Consider the following 13,703-nt stretch of genomic DNA (forward strand, 5'->3'; position numbering starts at 1 on the left):
GGATTGAACAATTGAACTCATTGCCAGGTCTCTCAGAAAGTCCTTCTGCTGTCGGACTGTTGAAAGTTGAGGAACAGCAGGTGCCAATCGCCACCACAACAGTGCACTGTAGGCAACACCGAACGAACCGCGATGCTGTGATCCCCATCCATAAGATGATCCGTGAACTGGAGAGCCAAGGGGTGGTCAGCAAAACCCACTCACCCTTCAACAGCCCCATCTGGCCTGTGCATAAGTCTGATGGAGAATGGAGATTGACTGTGGACTATCGTGGCTTGAATGAAGTTACCCCACCGCTGAGTGCCGCTGTGCCGGACATGCTGGAGCTCCAGTATGAGCTGGAGTCCAAAGCAGCAAAGTGGTATGCCACTACTGACATTGCAAATGCGTTCTTCTCCATTCCTCTGGCACCAGAGTGCAGGCCACAGTTTGCTTTCACCTGGAGGGGCGTGCAGTACACCTGGAACTGACTACCCCAGGGGTGGAAACACAGTTCCACTATCTGTCATGGACTGATCCAGACTGCACTGGAGAAGGGTGAGGCTCCAGAACACCTGCAATACATTGATGACATCATTGTGTGGGGGGACACAGCAGAAAAGGTTTTTCAGAAAGGAAAGAAAATCATCCAGATTCTTCTGGGAGCTGGCTTTGCCATAAAATGGAGTAAGGTTAAGGGACCAGCCCAAGAGATCCAGTTCCTGGGAGTGAAGTGGCAGGATGGACGCCATCAGATTCCAACAGAAGTCATCAATAAGATCACAGCAATGTCTCCACCTACCAGCAAAAAGGAAACACAAGCCTTCCTGGGTGCCATAGGGTTCTGGAGGATGCATATCCCAGCATACAGTCAGATCATAAGCCCTCTCTACTTGGTAACCCGTAAGAAGAATGATTTCCACTGGGGCCCTGAGCCCTGAACCTTTGACCAGATCAAGCATGAGATTGCTCAGGCTGTAGCCCTTGGACCAGTCAGGACAGGACCAGACATACAGAACATGCTCTACTCCGCTGCCGGGAATAATGGCCTGTCTTGGAGCCTTTGGCAGAAGGTGCCTGGTGAGACTTGAGGCCGACCACCTGGATTCTGGAGCCGAGGCTACAGAGGATCTGAAGCCAACTATACCCCCACAGAGAAAGAGATCCTAGCTGCCTATGAAGGAGTTCAAGCCACCTCAGAGGTGATTGGCACGGAAGCACAGCTCTTTCTGGCACCTCGACTACCAGTGCTGAAGTGGATGTTGTCAGGACAGGCTGCCTCTACACATCACGCCACTGATGCTACCTGGAGCAAGTGGATTGCCCTGATTACGCAGCGCGCCCGTATGGGAAAATCAAATCGCCCTGGGATGCTGGAAATCATCACAAACTGGCCTGAAGGTGAAAATTTTGGTCTAGCAGATGAAGAAGAAGAGCAAGTGACATGTGCGGAAGAAGCTCCACCATACAATCAATTGCCAAAAGAGGGAATACGCTACGCCCTCCTCACTGATGGCTCCTGTCACATTGTAGGGACTAATCGCAAATGGAAAGCAGCTGTATGGAGTCCCACCTGACAAGTTGCAGAAGCTACTGAAGGAGAAGGTGGGTCGAGTCAGTTTGCAGAGCTTAAAGCCGTGCAGTTGGCCCTGGACATTGCTGAACGAGAGAAATGGCCAAAGCTTTACGTCTGCACCGACTCATGGATGGTGGCCAATGCTCTCTGGGGATGGTTAGACCGATGGAAGAAAACCAATTGGAAACGCAGAGGGAAACCCATCTGGGATGCTGATATATGGCAAGACATCGCCACCCAAGTAGAGAAGCTGATTGTGAGAGTCCGCCACGTAGACGCACACGTGCCCAAAAATCGAGCCAATGAAGAACATCTCAACAACCAACAGGCAGACCAAGTTGCGCAAGTGAAAGTATCACAGACAGATCTGGACTGGCAGCACAAGGGAGAGCTGTTCTTGGCTCGATGGGCCTATGATGTCTCGGGCCATCAGGGCAGAGATGCCACTTATAAATGGGCACGAGACCGAGGGGTGGATTTAACCATGGACATTATCTCTCAGGTTATCCATGACTGTGAGACATGTGCTGCCATTAAGCAGGCTAAGAGAGTGAAGCCCCTGTGGTATGGTGGACGCTGGGATAAGTATAAGTACGGGGAGGCCTGGCAGGTTGACTACATCACACTGCCACAGACCCGCCAAGGCAAGCGCTATGTGCTCACCATGGTGGAAGCAACCACAGGGTGGCTGGAGACACACCCAGTGCCTCACGCCACTGCTCGGAACACCATCCTAGGCCTGGAAAAACAAGTGCTGTGGCGACATGGCACCCCAGAACGAATTGAGTCAGATAATGGAACTCATTTCAAGAACAGCTTAGTTGCCACCTGGGCGAGAGAGCACAGCATTGAGTGGGTGTATCATATCCCCTACCATGCACCAGCTGTCAGGAAAGTTGAACTGTGTAATGGACTGTTGAAAACCACTTTGAAGGCGTTGGGTGGAGGGACTTTCAAACACTGGGATCAACACTTAGCAAAGGCTACATGGCTAGTCAACACTAGAGGCTCTGTCAATCGAGCTGGTCCTGTCCAATCAGAACCCCTTCACACTGTAGATGGAGACAAAGTCCCTGTAATACACCTGAGAGGTATGCTAGGGAAAACAGTCTGGATTAACCCTGCCTCAGGCAAAGGCAAACCCATTCGTGGGGTTGTCTTTGCTCAAGGATCTGGTTCCACCTGGTGGGTGATGCAGGAAGATGGAGAGACACGATGTGTACCTCAAGGGGAACTTATCTCTGGGTAAACGACTCATATTACTGTATTTGTAAACATCTAAATATTTGAAAGAAAATTTAAGTTTAATGTAGAGTATTGGCATGGAAGAGAATTTAGGGGTGGATAATGTTGTAGTTTGGGATTATTATGTAAATTCTCTCCCCTGCCACTAACTGCCCATGCCAGTTGTTAACAAAAGAAGTAGTTAACTGCTGATCACTTGGATGGGGGCAGGTTTGTCTCTTTTGTTTTTGGGGACATCTTTCTTTTCTTAGCTGGGTGGAATGGGGGAGTGGTGGCTGCCGAGGAGGGAAGCTGCTCTGTGGGCTACTGCTGGGGCTTCTGGCTGAGACGCTGTTTTTTCTCCTCGCCGCAGCTGTTTCTCCTGATTCCTGCATCTGGGATCCCGGCCTCTGTTCCGGTCTCACCACTGCCTGCACCGTCACGGCCTGCCCGCCCCGGCTGGGGCAGTGACCCGGGAGAGAGAGGTGTGCAGCTGCTTTTTTGCAGGACACGTGGTGGTTCCCCACATTCAGCTTTCTTTTTCCTTCATCTGGGACAAGAGACACAGAGTTCATCTGAGAGCTCATCACTCGTCTGTCTCGCTGGAGAGGGACTGGGAACTACTGGGAACTCACTCCGCAGCCAGCCGGAGTGTGACATTTGACACTGCTTAAGTATAACTTTCCTCCCGGAGGAAAAACCTGCTGGGTTTTGTTGTTGTTTGGTTTTTTTTCTTTCTCTTGTGGTGTTGGGGAAGCGGTTTGCACTGGTCTGTTTACATATATATATATAGAGAGAGAGAGAGAGAAAGCAGTTAAGAACAGTTATCCTTCTTATATTAAAGTTCCTTTTTCTTAAATTTGATAAAGAGTGGTGTGATTATTGTGGAGAAGGCCCCCACCCCCGCTTGTGGGTAAACATTTTGTCTTGGTTTTTTTCCCCTCAAACCAAGACACCAGACATTACAATAAATTTCTAAGATTTATACACAGCTCCAGGAACTTTCTGCCCAGAAGTGCTGCTTGTATCCTCCCATAAAGAAAAGAGCAGCACATCACAGAACATTGAGTTCTACTTGTAATCTTTCCAGTGAAAACAGTAGAATCATCAGATTTTTCTCTTTGCTCTTAGAGTGATCTGATAGCTTTCATAAATTAAAAGAATTACTTTGTGCTGCTGCAGTATTCTTCTTCACCAAGACAAGAAATATGCAGTCTTGTAAGCACAAGCCTTTGTGCTATCTCTGTCGTTGCTACAGAAGTACATCACTCATATAGTGACTAAATGCATTTGAAAAGTATTTTCAACCACGCAAGAGAAAAGAAAGAACTGAATTTCCCAACTGATTTTTTCAGAGACCAAAATGTCTTAAGAATTTGATCATTTGGGAACTGAGAGCTGCACACAACATGACCAAGCACTCTCAGGCAGGATTTCCATGTGGTCATTACCATTTCTGATAAGCTACTAGGAATGCTGATTTGTTGTTTATGTTGCAGTTGCTGTCATTATCCTCTTTTAGAATATACATGCCTTTTTTTTCTTTTCAATCTGACATTCAGAAACCAAAACACAAAGTTAAGTTTGCAGGTACCTTAGCCCTAAAAGTAAACTCACAAAGGTCATATGCAAATGGTCACAAAATCCAGTGAGGAGGTAAATCACAGCCAAGTTGTTCAGACATCTGTGGCCCAAGGTCCAGTTTGACCCAGGACAGTTATGAGATTTTGACTGAACATTTCATTTGAGAAAATGAGAAAAATGTTGTCCAGCTGTAAAAAAATACATGAGCAAAGCCCACGAAAGATAAGAAAAGTAAAACCACAGACAGAAGTGTAGTTGCAGAGATGGTTAACAGTCAGCAGCTTTAACAGAAAAACACTGGCATGAAAAGAATCAGGGCCCTGAGTGCCCCACTGGGTCCTAACGGCCCTGGTCAATCTCACCCTGGACCTCCACCTGCACCTGCGGTGCTCCTGCCTCCAAGATCAGGCCTCAGCCTTCACTCCTGGCCTGGGGCACCTCACATGTGTGCCTGTCCCCGGCCCTGTCTCCCAGGCAGCTTTCAGACCTATGATGTATTTTGTCTCCAGTCTGTGTCTAAAGCCACACAGTACAGCCTTGTCTTCCATTTCCTACTCCTTCTGCCTGGACTCCCTGGAGGGATCCTGTACTTAACTAATCACCTTTACTTGTCTGAGCCTACTGATGGACCCTGTCATCAGCACCTGGCTCTGCCCATGCTGTCCAGATGCTGAGAACTGTGTTAATATTCTTATGTTTAATCTAGTGGCATGTTCATCCCAGATATCCATGGTTTTATTAGTGAGAAATTTCCATGCACTCATGCAGATCCTGTTTCTAGAGTCTATTCTAAGTATAGTAAGAGATGTCTGAATAAAAATGATCCAGGGAGGGAAAACTATAGGGGATGGCAGCTTTCTAAGCAATAACTGTAACAGAGGACTCAATAATCATAGGGAAAATTTTGGAAGAGTCTACAGTGGTATCAGAGACACAGTTCATTTGGAAATAGGCATTTTCTCCATTTCACAAAGGAAATTTTCAAGTAGAGCAAGCAGATGAATTAATTAGTAAGGTTATCAGTACCACCTACCTACCACCAGAGCAGGAGGCCTTTGCAGGCTGCCATTCCTACTAGGACAACACCTTCCACTGGATTTGTCTTTCCTAATCTAAGAGAGTAAGATGAAGTCCCAGTAGAAATTCAGTTACTCTAATGTAAAAAGAAAAACTTCTGAGCAAACTTTAAGACAGACAATATAAAATCCTTAAAATGCTCACTTACCTTGCCAGAAGTACACAGTCCACATTTTTGATCTTTCCCAAAATCAAAGCATCTGATGGCTGCAAAACAAGCAAATAAGAATGAGTTACAACTTAACAATCGTATTAGAAATCTTTACCGCTACCCCAAAATAAGCACAATAGTCATGAAAGGAAATACTGGCTACCACTGTAGTCTCACACTTTCTTGAGCTCAGTTCTGTAATTTGATATGGCAGATTAGTAAAACAGTCTGGAACAGGAAGATCAAACTTGAGACCAAAAGGATTATCACAGTTCATTGTGTTCATACTACACATTAACACTGCAACTTTTTACTTTAGGGTTTGAAACAATAATACTTCCAAATACATCAAAAGAGTATTTTAAACAGTGCTTCCAACATAAAAAAGCAGCACATACATGCTTCTGTTAGATGGTTAGCAAGCCTCACTCTTTCCTGTAAACTTCAGTTGCTTTTTGATAAACAGGTGCCACCCTCTACTAAAGTCCCCTCCCAACACAAAACACTTTGAAACTGACCCTTTTCATAAAGCTCACCATTCCCTTCTCAGTCTTTCCATCATGGGTCCCTAGCTCACCATCGGGGTGTGAAGAGTTCTGGATTCCTCCAACTCACCCTTCACTCTCTCCCAGCTTTCTGAAAAAAACACTCTTCCCTGGTTCTGGGAGTCCTGCTTTTGGGAAGTGAACTACGTGATGACAAAGAAGTTCTGGTACATCAGTGGGGTATTTGCTCAGTCCTGGGACTTCTCTCACAGCTCCACAACAGGAAAATGCATTCCTCCTGACTACCAATGAGTTCACGACAACAGAGCATTTGGATTTTAGCCTTGGAGACAGGTCACACTGCCCAGTTAGGGCAGCCCCCAAGTCATCAACCACCATTACAATAAATAAACTGCTTCATGGCCTGTGTTCTCTTCCGGGGCATCAGGGATCTAAATCGCATAATACTTCTAGCTTCCCTTTTTGTTAAAACAGCTACTAACAAAATTATGACCTATTTAGTGATCACAAGTTTGCAAGTGTCTTGAAGGACTCCCACACTTACAGTTAAAAACGTTCTGTTGTCAGTTACTTCATAAAATACAAATAAAATTACGTTAGCTGTAAGATTTCAAATAGAATTTAGTTTTGCAGCTGTCAACTGTATTACACACTTGCAAGTTTGCAGAGATCTAGACTGAAGTGATATGAGTCCCATGTAGCTGTACTTTGAAGATACCAATTTCTAATAAAATCATCACCTTCTATTTCCTATTGCAGAGATCTTTTTGGCAAATATTCACGAGAAAGCTCTTCAAAGCCCCACACTTTACTCAATCACCAACGTTTAAATTCTGTCAGACACATATTTTACTACTTTTTTTAAAGGTAGTGTTGCAGAAAGTTTATTTTTAGAGCTGTAGTGTATTCTGACTTCCTTTTGTCTCAATTTAATATTAAACTATTGACTTAAATGTTTCATCTTTACCTTGCATACACTCTTAGGAAGCAAACATGGCTTTACGAGTGAAATATCACAAAGGGCAGAAGGCTTGCTGTCTAGTTGCTAGTTTTGATGGTACAACACTCCATAACAAGGAAGGTTCAAAATAATTAGCATCTGGGCTTCTGCTTTGTTTGCGCACATTTGCTGTGTGAAGTAATAAGCACTTAGCTCACAGCAGGACACAAAAGTACCCCTATAAATGAAAGAGGACTTTCAGCAAAATCCTTGCCTCCTATCAAAATTAAACATAAAGATCAGTAAGTTGAAGACTGGACTCTTTGCTTTACAACTTACAGATGTAAATTTATTGCAAGTGGGAGATTTAGGTTTTCAAAATATTTTGGCTAGAAAGGTGAAATTTAACTGCTATTTGATATTCGCTCCCCTCACAGAACTCCATCGAATTCTGGCATATGTTGATGATGCAGAAAGAATGTACAGGCTTCAAAATTTAGTTGTCACAGCCAGGGTTTCCTTCCCTATCTGCTGCCAGCCAGCCACTCTGAAGGGCTTCAGGAGAGTTGAGTACCAAGACCAGCTATCACACTTACACAGATTTTGACAAAACATATCCTGCACATCTTCCAGGTGACATACTGACTATATTTTTTGCACATAATTTCTAGAAATATGGAAGAGAAAAAGAAATATTTGGAAGAAAGAATGCACTGCTAAATGATGAACTGACAGTTTAAGAAAAGAATTGCAGATCCTGCCTCATGGGTCATTGAAAGACATTAAATAAGGATCAAAGAACCAAAGAATTGCTAAGGTTGGAAGGGACCTCTGGACATCATCTAGTCCTAAACCCCTGCCAAGGCAGAGTCACCTAGAGCAGGTTACACAGGAATGTGTCCAGGTAGGTTTAGAATGTCTCCAGAGAGAGTCTCCACGACCTCCCTAGGCAGGCAGTTCCAGCGCTCTGCCACCCTCTATGTAAAGTTCTTCCTCATGCTGAGGTGAAACTTCTCACGTTTTAATTTAACGCCATTACTCATTGTCTTGACCCTGGGCACCGCTGAAAAGGGTCTGGCACCGTCCTCTTGATACTCATCTTTGAGATATTTATACGTATTGATGCGATCATCTCTCAGTTGTCTTTTCTCTAGACTAAACAGACCCAGATCCCACAGTTTCTCTTCATAAAACATGCTTAAATTCCCTCATCATGTGGCCTCTGCTGGACCCTCTCCAATAGCTCCTTGTCTTTCTGGTACTGAGGGCCTAGAACTGGACATAGCACTCCAGATGTGGCCTCACTAGGGCAGAGTAGAGTGGGAGGATCAACAACTCCCTTGACCTGCCAGCCACACTCTTCCTGATGCACCCCAGGATTCCCTCAGCTTTTCTGGCTGCAGGGTCACACTGCCAGCTCATAGTTAACCTGTCATCCACCAAGACTCCCTGGTCCTTCTCCACCAAGCTACTCCCTAGCAGGGCAGTCCCCAACCTGTACTGGTACTGGGGGTTATTCCTCCCCAGATGTAGTGCTCTACATTTGCCTTTGTTGAACCTCATTACATTTCTCTCTGCCCACTCTCCAGTCTATCGAGGTGCCACTGAATGGCAGCACAGCTCTCATGTGTATCGGTCACTCCCCCCAGTTTCGTATCGTCAGCAATCTTGCTGAGGGTACATTCTGTCCTTTCATCCAAGTTGTTGATACACAATTTGAATAAGACCAGATCCTGTACTACATGTGTAAAGTTACAAGGAAGTGAAAGATAGAGAAATTTCAAACTAAGTCTTAACCGTGCAACATACCTAGTCTATATTTACCTACTACTCTCTTTCTCCCAAAATTTTTTTCCAGTGCTGTACTTGTCTACTATTATCTTAGTTGTGGACAGAGGTGATGATAAAATAACAAAAACTTTCAATGGAACAACCCAAATTCAAAGCTCTAATACTGTATTTTTAAAGCAGGATTTAATAAAAGGTCCAACAAAAAAACTCTCAAATATTAGTAATACATATATGTATTCAACTACTTCTTCCTTTCACAAAACCCAAGTCAGACAAATATTACTCAGTGCTGTAAAACAGAAAAGGAAGAATAGAACCCACGGCAATTAACCCTAAGTTATGACAGTAACAAAAAACTGAAATAAATCTCCTTTAACATAAATATGTATAAAGTATTGTTCATGTGGTGTCTACCAAATTCATTTATTGGTCTCACCTCAGAAGCTTGTTGGAAGAGAAAACAGAATGAACAAGGAAAATGAAAATCCAAGGAATACTTGAGACAAAAAACTACCTCACAGGTTCCCCATGCCTTGATTTAACCTGTGAGCTAGTTTAGGAACCAAACAATGTACAGTTTTGGGGAGGTAACAGAGGTGCAGAAGTGTTACATTACATGCTTTGATTTTTCCTGATGTAAGTGTACAAAGTTCAATTGCAAGGTGGAACTCCCTCCTGCTTTGTTTGCCAGATACACTTATGGTCAGAAAAAGAGGGGGGGGCCCTAGAATAATTTTCTAGAACAGGAACATACTTTGCTCATCAAGATCTGTCATTCGGAAACTGAAACAATCTAACTCGAAGTGTATTCTGTATTTGTAGTAACTTGAAAATTCAGTGATGAAGATTCAATTGCTCAGAACACCATCTATTATGCTATAGGAGAATAATATTTTCCATGTCTGGAGACAGAATCCCCAAAGGGTGTTTTTCACAGAATACCAAAGATTTGATGCACTGAAAGTAGACAAAGGAGAAAGACAGATGGAACATAAAGAGCTGTAATTTATTTATTTTATTAAAAAATAATGTAGCACATTTTCACTATTAGTAATGTAACTTAAAGATCATATGAGGACCACTGTCAAACACAAAAACTGTCATACTAGCTTTCTTTAACTTTTTCCATATCTCACCTGCAAAAAAAATCCCCACATTCCTTAATGTTAAGTTTTGTTATTAAATGATCCTTATGATTTGAGAAGGCCAAAGCAGATGACAATTCAAGGACTCTGTATGAACAAAACATAAGCTATTATTCATCTTCGAAAGAAAAAAACCCCAGCACTAAAGACACAACTATTTTGCTGCTGTCAAATGTCAAAGGTGCCAAGGAAAGGTTTTCAGCCAAAAATCTCTTGGCTATGTTCTTGACAATTAACTTAAAAATTAAACCACAAAATTTAAATAAAGTAGAATTGTAGGGTTTGCATTTTTACATGACAGAAAGAAAAGGACATACTTTTTTTTTAACTATGCCTTGCATTTTCCCTTTGACATCCATTCATTTCATTCTTCCTAGTTTTGCTTGAATTAAGTAAGTTGATGTTTCATCTCCATGTCTCTCAGGAAGTAAAAGACCACAAAGTTCTGAAGTTTATTTAGATTAAGCCCTTCACACCTTAAAATTTTGGGCACATACTCTCTCCATGGATGTCACAGCTCTATGACAAAGCATCTTTATGGCAGAAAAATCCCAATTTGATTTTCTTTCAAGTAACAATCAGGAACAAGACACACCTTTGGAAAAAATACTAACAAACCACGAACTCCTGAACTTTTCCAGGCACATTAAAAAAAAGGCATCTTGCATTCAGCAGTAGCTGCTCCTCACAACTCTGTAGTTCTAAAATGAGAGGCAGGTTGCATAACACTTCCTTTATGAATACTAAAAAAGTCTCAGCAGCAAAATATGTGAATACTGATCCACTTAATTATACCAACAAAATTTATGAGGTTAGTTTCTGCTTCAGATGAAGTCCATCAACTTGACCCAGTCAATGCACTTTACGCAACTAACCCGTGGACCAAGCTCTGCACTTCTCACACTACGGCTGATCCATTGGGTGTTCCATGAGGATGCAAACTGCATTCAGCCACTGAAGTTTATGAGACTACACAGGAGGGAATCCACATGAAGCAACCATCAGGTCAATGGCCTGATTTCTTAGAAGTTCAGATCTATAGACAGAGAGAAGGAACGCAGGCCATCTGGGAAAGGATAATAGTTTGCTGTTTGGCTGAGCCCTCCTTCACAGTCCATCCAGGTCAGCTTAACAGTCCCAGTTTAACTCACTCCATTATCTAGAATTCATGCTTGGATTGCTACCATTAGATCTTGGTTACACCTGCAACCCTGTCACAGAGAGAAAAAATATTCCTGAGCTTTTCCTTTAAGTTGAGCCTATGCTAAATGCAGAATACACAGTCTCAGACACAGCCAATCTACTGAACAAGGTTTCTCACCAACCACAATAGGCACCAAGATTTATTTTCTCACATTCATGTTGTATTCTGTGAAGAACACAGAAAAAAGACACTAGTTAAGCTGCTTACTAAATGAAATAGAAAAGCCTTCAATACAGACCAAAGGTGCACAACTGAGGAAGCTTTTTCCACTCCCTTGTGCAGGACCCATTCTGCAAGTACTTCTACCCTTCTCGGTAATCCTAAACCCTGCTGCAGGACAGTGCAGATTTTGTGGCACCCAGATTCTGTTGCACCTCAGTGCTATGACAGAACAGACCTTCAAATGCTGTGCTGACACTGTGTCCTTAACTACAGTCTGAACAGTAGCCTGTGAGAGAGAACTGTTTCATCTGTCCTAGACAGTAAGGCTTCAGTTAGTATCTGCTACAAGCATAGTCTTATTGTTTTGTCAGCAGTCTCCAAACACATCCATGCTGTGAACACTCATGACTCTCAAAAAACAGGGAATTCAATAGCAACTGGTTTGGTTTAGCCAATGGATTCTCCTTCAGACCAGGCGGCTACTTTTGGAAAGCAGACTATAGAAAATACAGGCCAGTTCCCTTCATTCTATTACAGTTCATTAACTCATTTAGAAAGATCATAGAAAAGTCAAATGTATTTTTCTGATTATGTTTTCCTCTCCCTTAATCTTTATCTCCTCCCTCTTCCCGAATGGTGGGCACACAAACTCCTCTTGCTCTTTACATTCTTCCCTACACCCTAAATAATTTTAGAGTGAAGGCTCAGATTCAGATTTTCAATCACACATCATCCCACTGAGCTTTCTGGCAAGTTTCTACTCATGAAATAGGACTTGCTACCACATACCAGATGTCTTATGGTACATATACTACCTTACACTGGTAGAGTTCAAAAGATATAATTCCAATGGCAATGGTCTTACGACATTACAGAATATCTAAGATCCAATACTTCTGTCTACTTCCTGTGTCAACTAGAACACCTCTCCCCCTTGATTTCTTGCCTATAAAACTTTCTCATCCTCTGCTTTGCCTGTTTCCAGCGTAAATACTTTGTGGTAAGAGTTATTCTTCATAACACCCTCAATGTTGTGTACAGAGCAACAACCCTCTACTCCCTTTTGCTGAGGAAAAAGACTGAAGCAATGTGAAGAAGAATTGTTCAAGAACACCTATGCGCAAAAACCAGTTTCAGAGCATCATTTTCAAAGTATGTGGCTATAAGCATGACCTTACATTGGCATGTAAAACATAATTAAATAGTTACAGGGAAAATGGTAGCCCATACACTTCAAAGGACAGTTTTCTGCAATTTGGAAAGGTTCCTGGACGGTTGTGACAGATAATACAGGTCACACAACAGCACAAATTTGAGAGTTGGTTTGTCTCTTGACTGTAAATTCAGGACTGAGTTTGTAAATTCATTCAATCTACAAACAAGAAGAGGTATAGTCTCCTTTGCATGTCACCTTTGCAGTATTTTGCAGTAAACTACAAATTACACAATACATACAACTAAATAGAACAGTCTTGTACCAAGACCTCCCTTATAGGTTCATTTAACAGTCTAAAAATTCTTAAACCACAGAGAAATATTGAAAAATGGCAAAAAAATTTCAGTAATAAATGAAAAGGTTATACAGACCTTGCCATAAGGAGTGTCAACGTATTTTTCTGTTCTTCCTTCTAAGATATCCGGATCATCCAGGCCAGTTCCACCGATAATTCCAATCTTACATAAAAAGTATGAATTAGTCTTCTTGCAATGCACATTTACTGGCATGCCTGAAATATTAACCAGGCAGCTACAACATATATTTTCTGCTCAAGATGGAGCTAGACTGCAGAACAACAAAATACAACACAGCCAACACAGTTTCCAAGAATGGAAATTTCAAGTAACTGATTTTAAAAAACAGTATTTATCTTCCCAGTATCTTGCCCTATGATTCTCCTCCTTGAGACACCCAAATAAAAAAAAAAAGGTATGGAAAAATGCACAAAGATGCACCAACTCAAAACTTATTTCAATACAAAAATGAATGCCTCTAATGAGTGAGAAATGTATGTAGAAAGCACATTATAACAAAGGCTTCTTGTTTACATGGAGAAAACACGGAGTCTTACACACAATCACCATACTGAATACCAGCCTGTTGTGGTTTAAGCCCAGCTGGAAATTAAGCTCCATGCAGCTGCTTACTCAAGCTCCTCCTTCCTCTCCCCAACTCTGGTGGAATGGGGAGGAAAATCAAAATAAAACTTGTATGTTGAGCTAAGAACAGTTTAATAATTGAAAATAAAGTAAAATACAGTAATAACAGGAACTGATAATAATATTCGTAACAACAAGGGGAAAAGTCCTGATACACCACCTGCTGACTGATGCCAGATCCTGCTTTCTGAACCCAGATCGGATGCC

At 42.4% G+C, this 13,703-nt stretch overlaps 1 protein-coding gene across 1 annotated transcript in view; it reads right to left on the reverse strand.

Annotated features, from left to right (window-relative positions):
* MTAP (methylthioadenosine phosphorylase) overlaps positions 1-13,703 on the reverse strand; it is a 33,821-nt gene that overhangs the window by 16,444 nt on the left and 3,674 nt on the right. The window contains exons 3-4 of the mRNA XM_071580883.1: positions 12,927-13,013; positions 5,589-5,647 (exon numbers count right to left, since the gene is read on the reverse strand). Of these exons, the coding sequence (XP_071436984.1) occupies positions 5,589-5,647; positions 12,927-13,013 (146 nt within the window). The remainder of the gene's footprint in view (positions 1-5,588; positions 5,648-12,926; positions 13,014-13,703) is intronic.

The sequence above is a fragment of the Pithys albifrons genome, chromosome Z (assembly GCF_047495875.1).
Source record: "Pithys albifrons albifrons isolate INPA30051 chromosome Z, PitAlb_v1, whole genome shotgun sequence".
Lineage (NCBI taxonomy): Eukaryota > Metazoa > Chordata > Aves > Passeriformes > Thamnophilidae > Pithys > Pithys albifrons.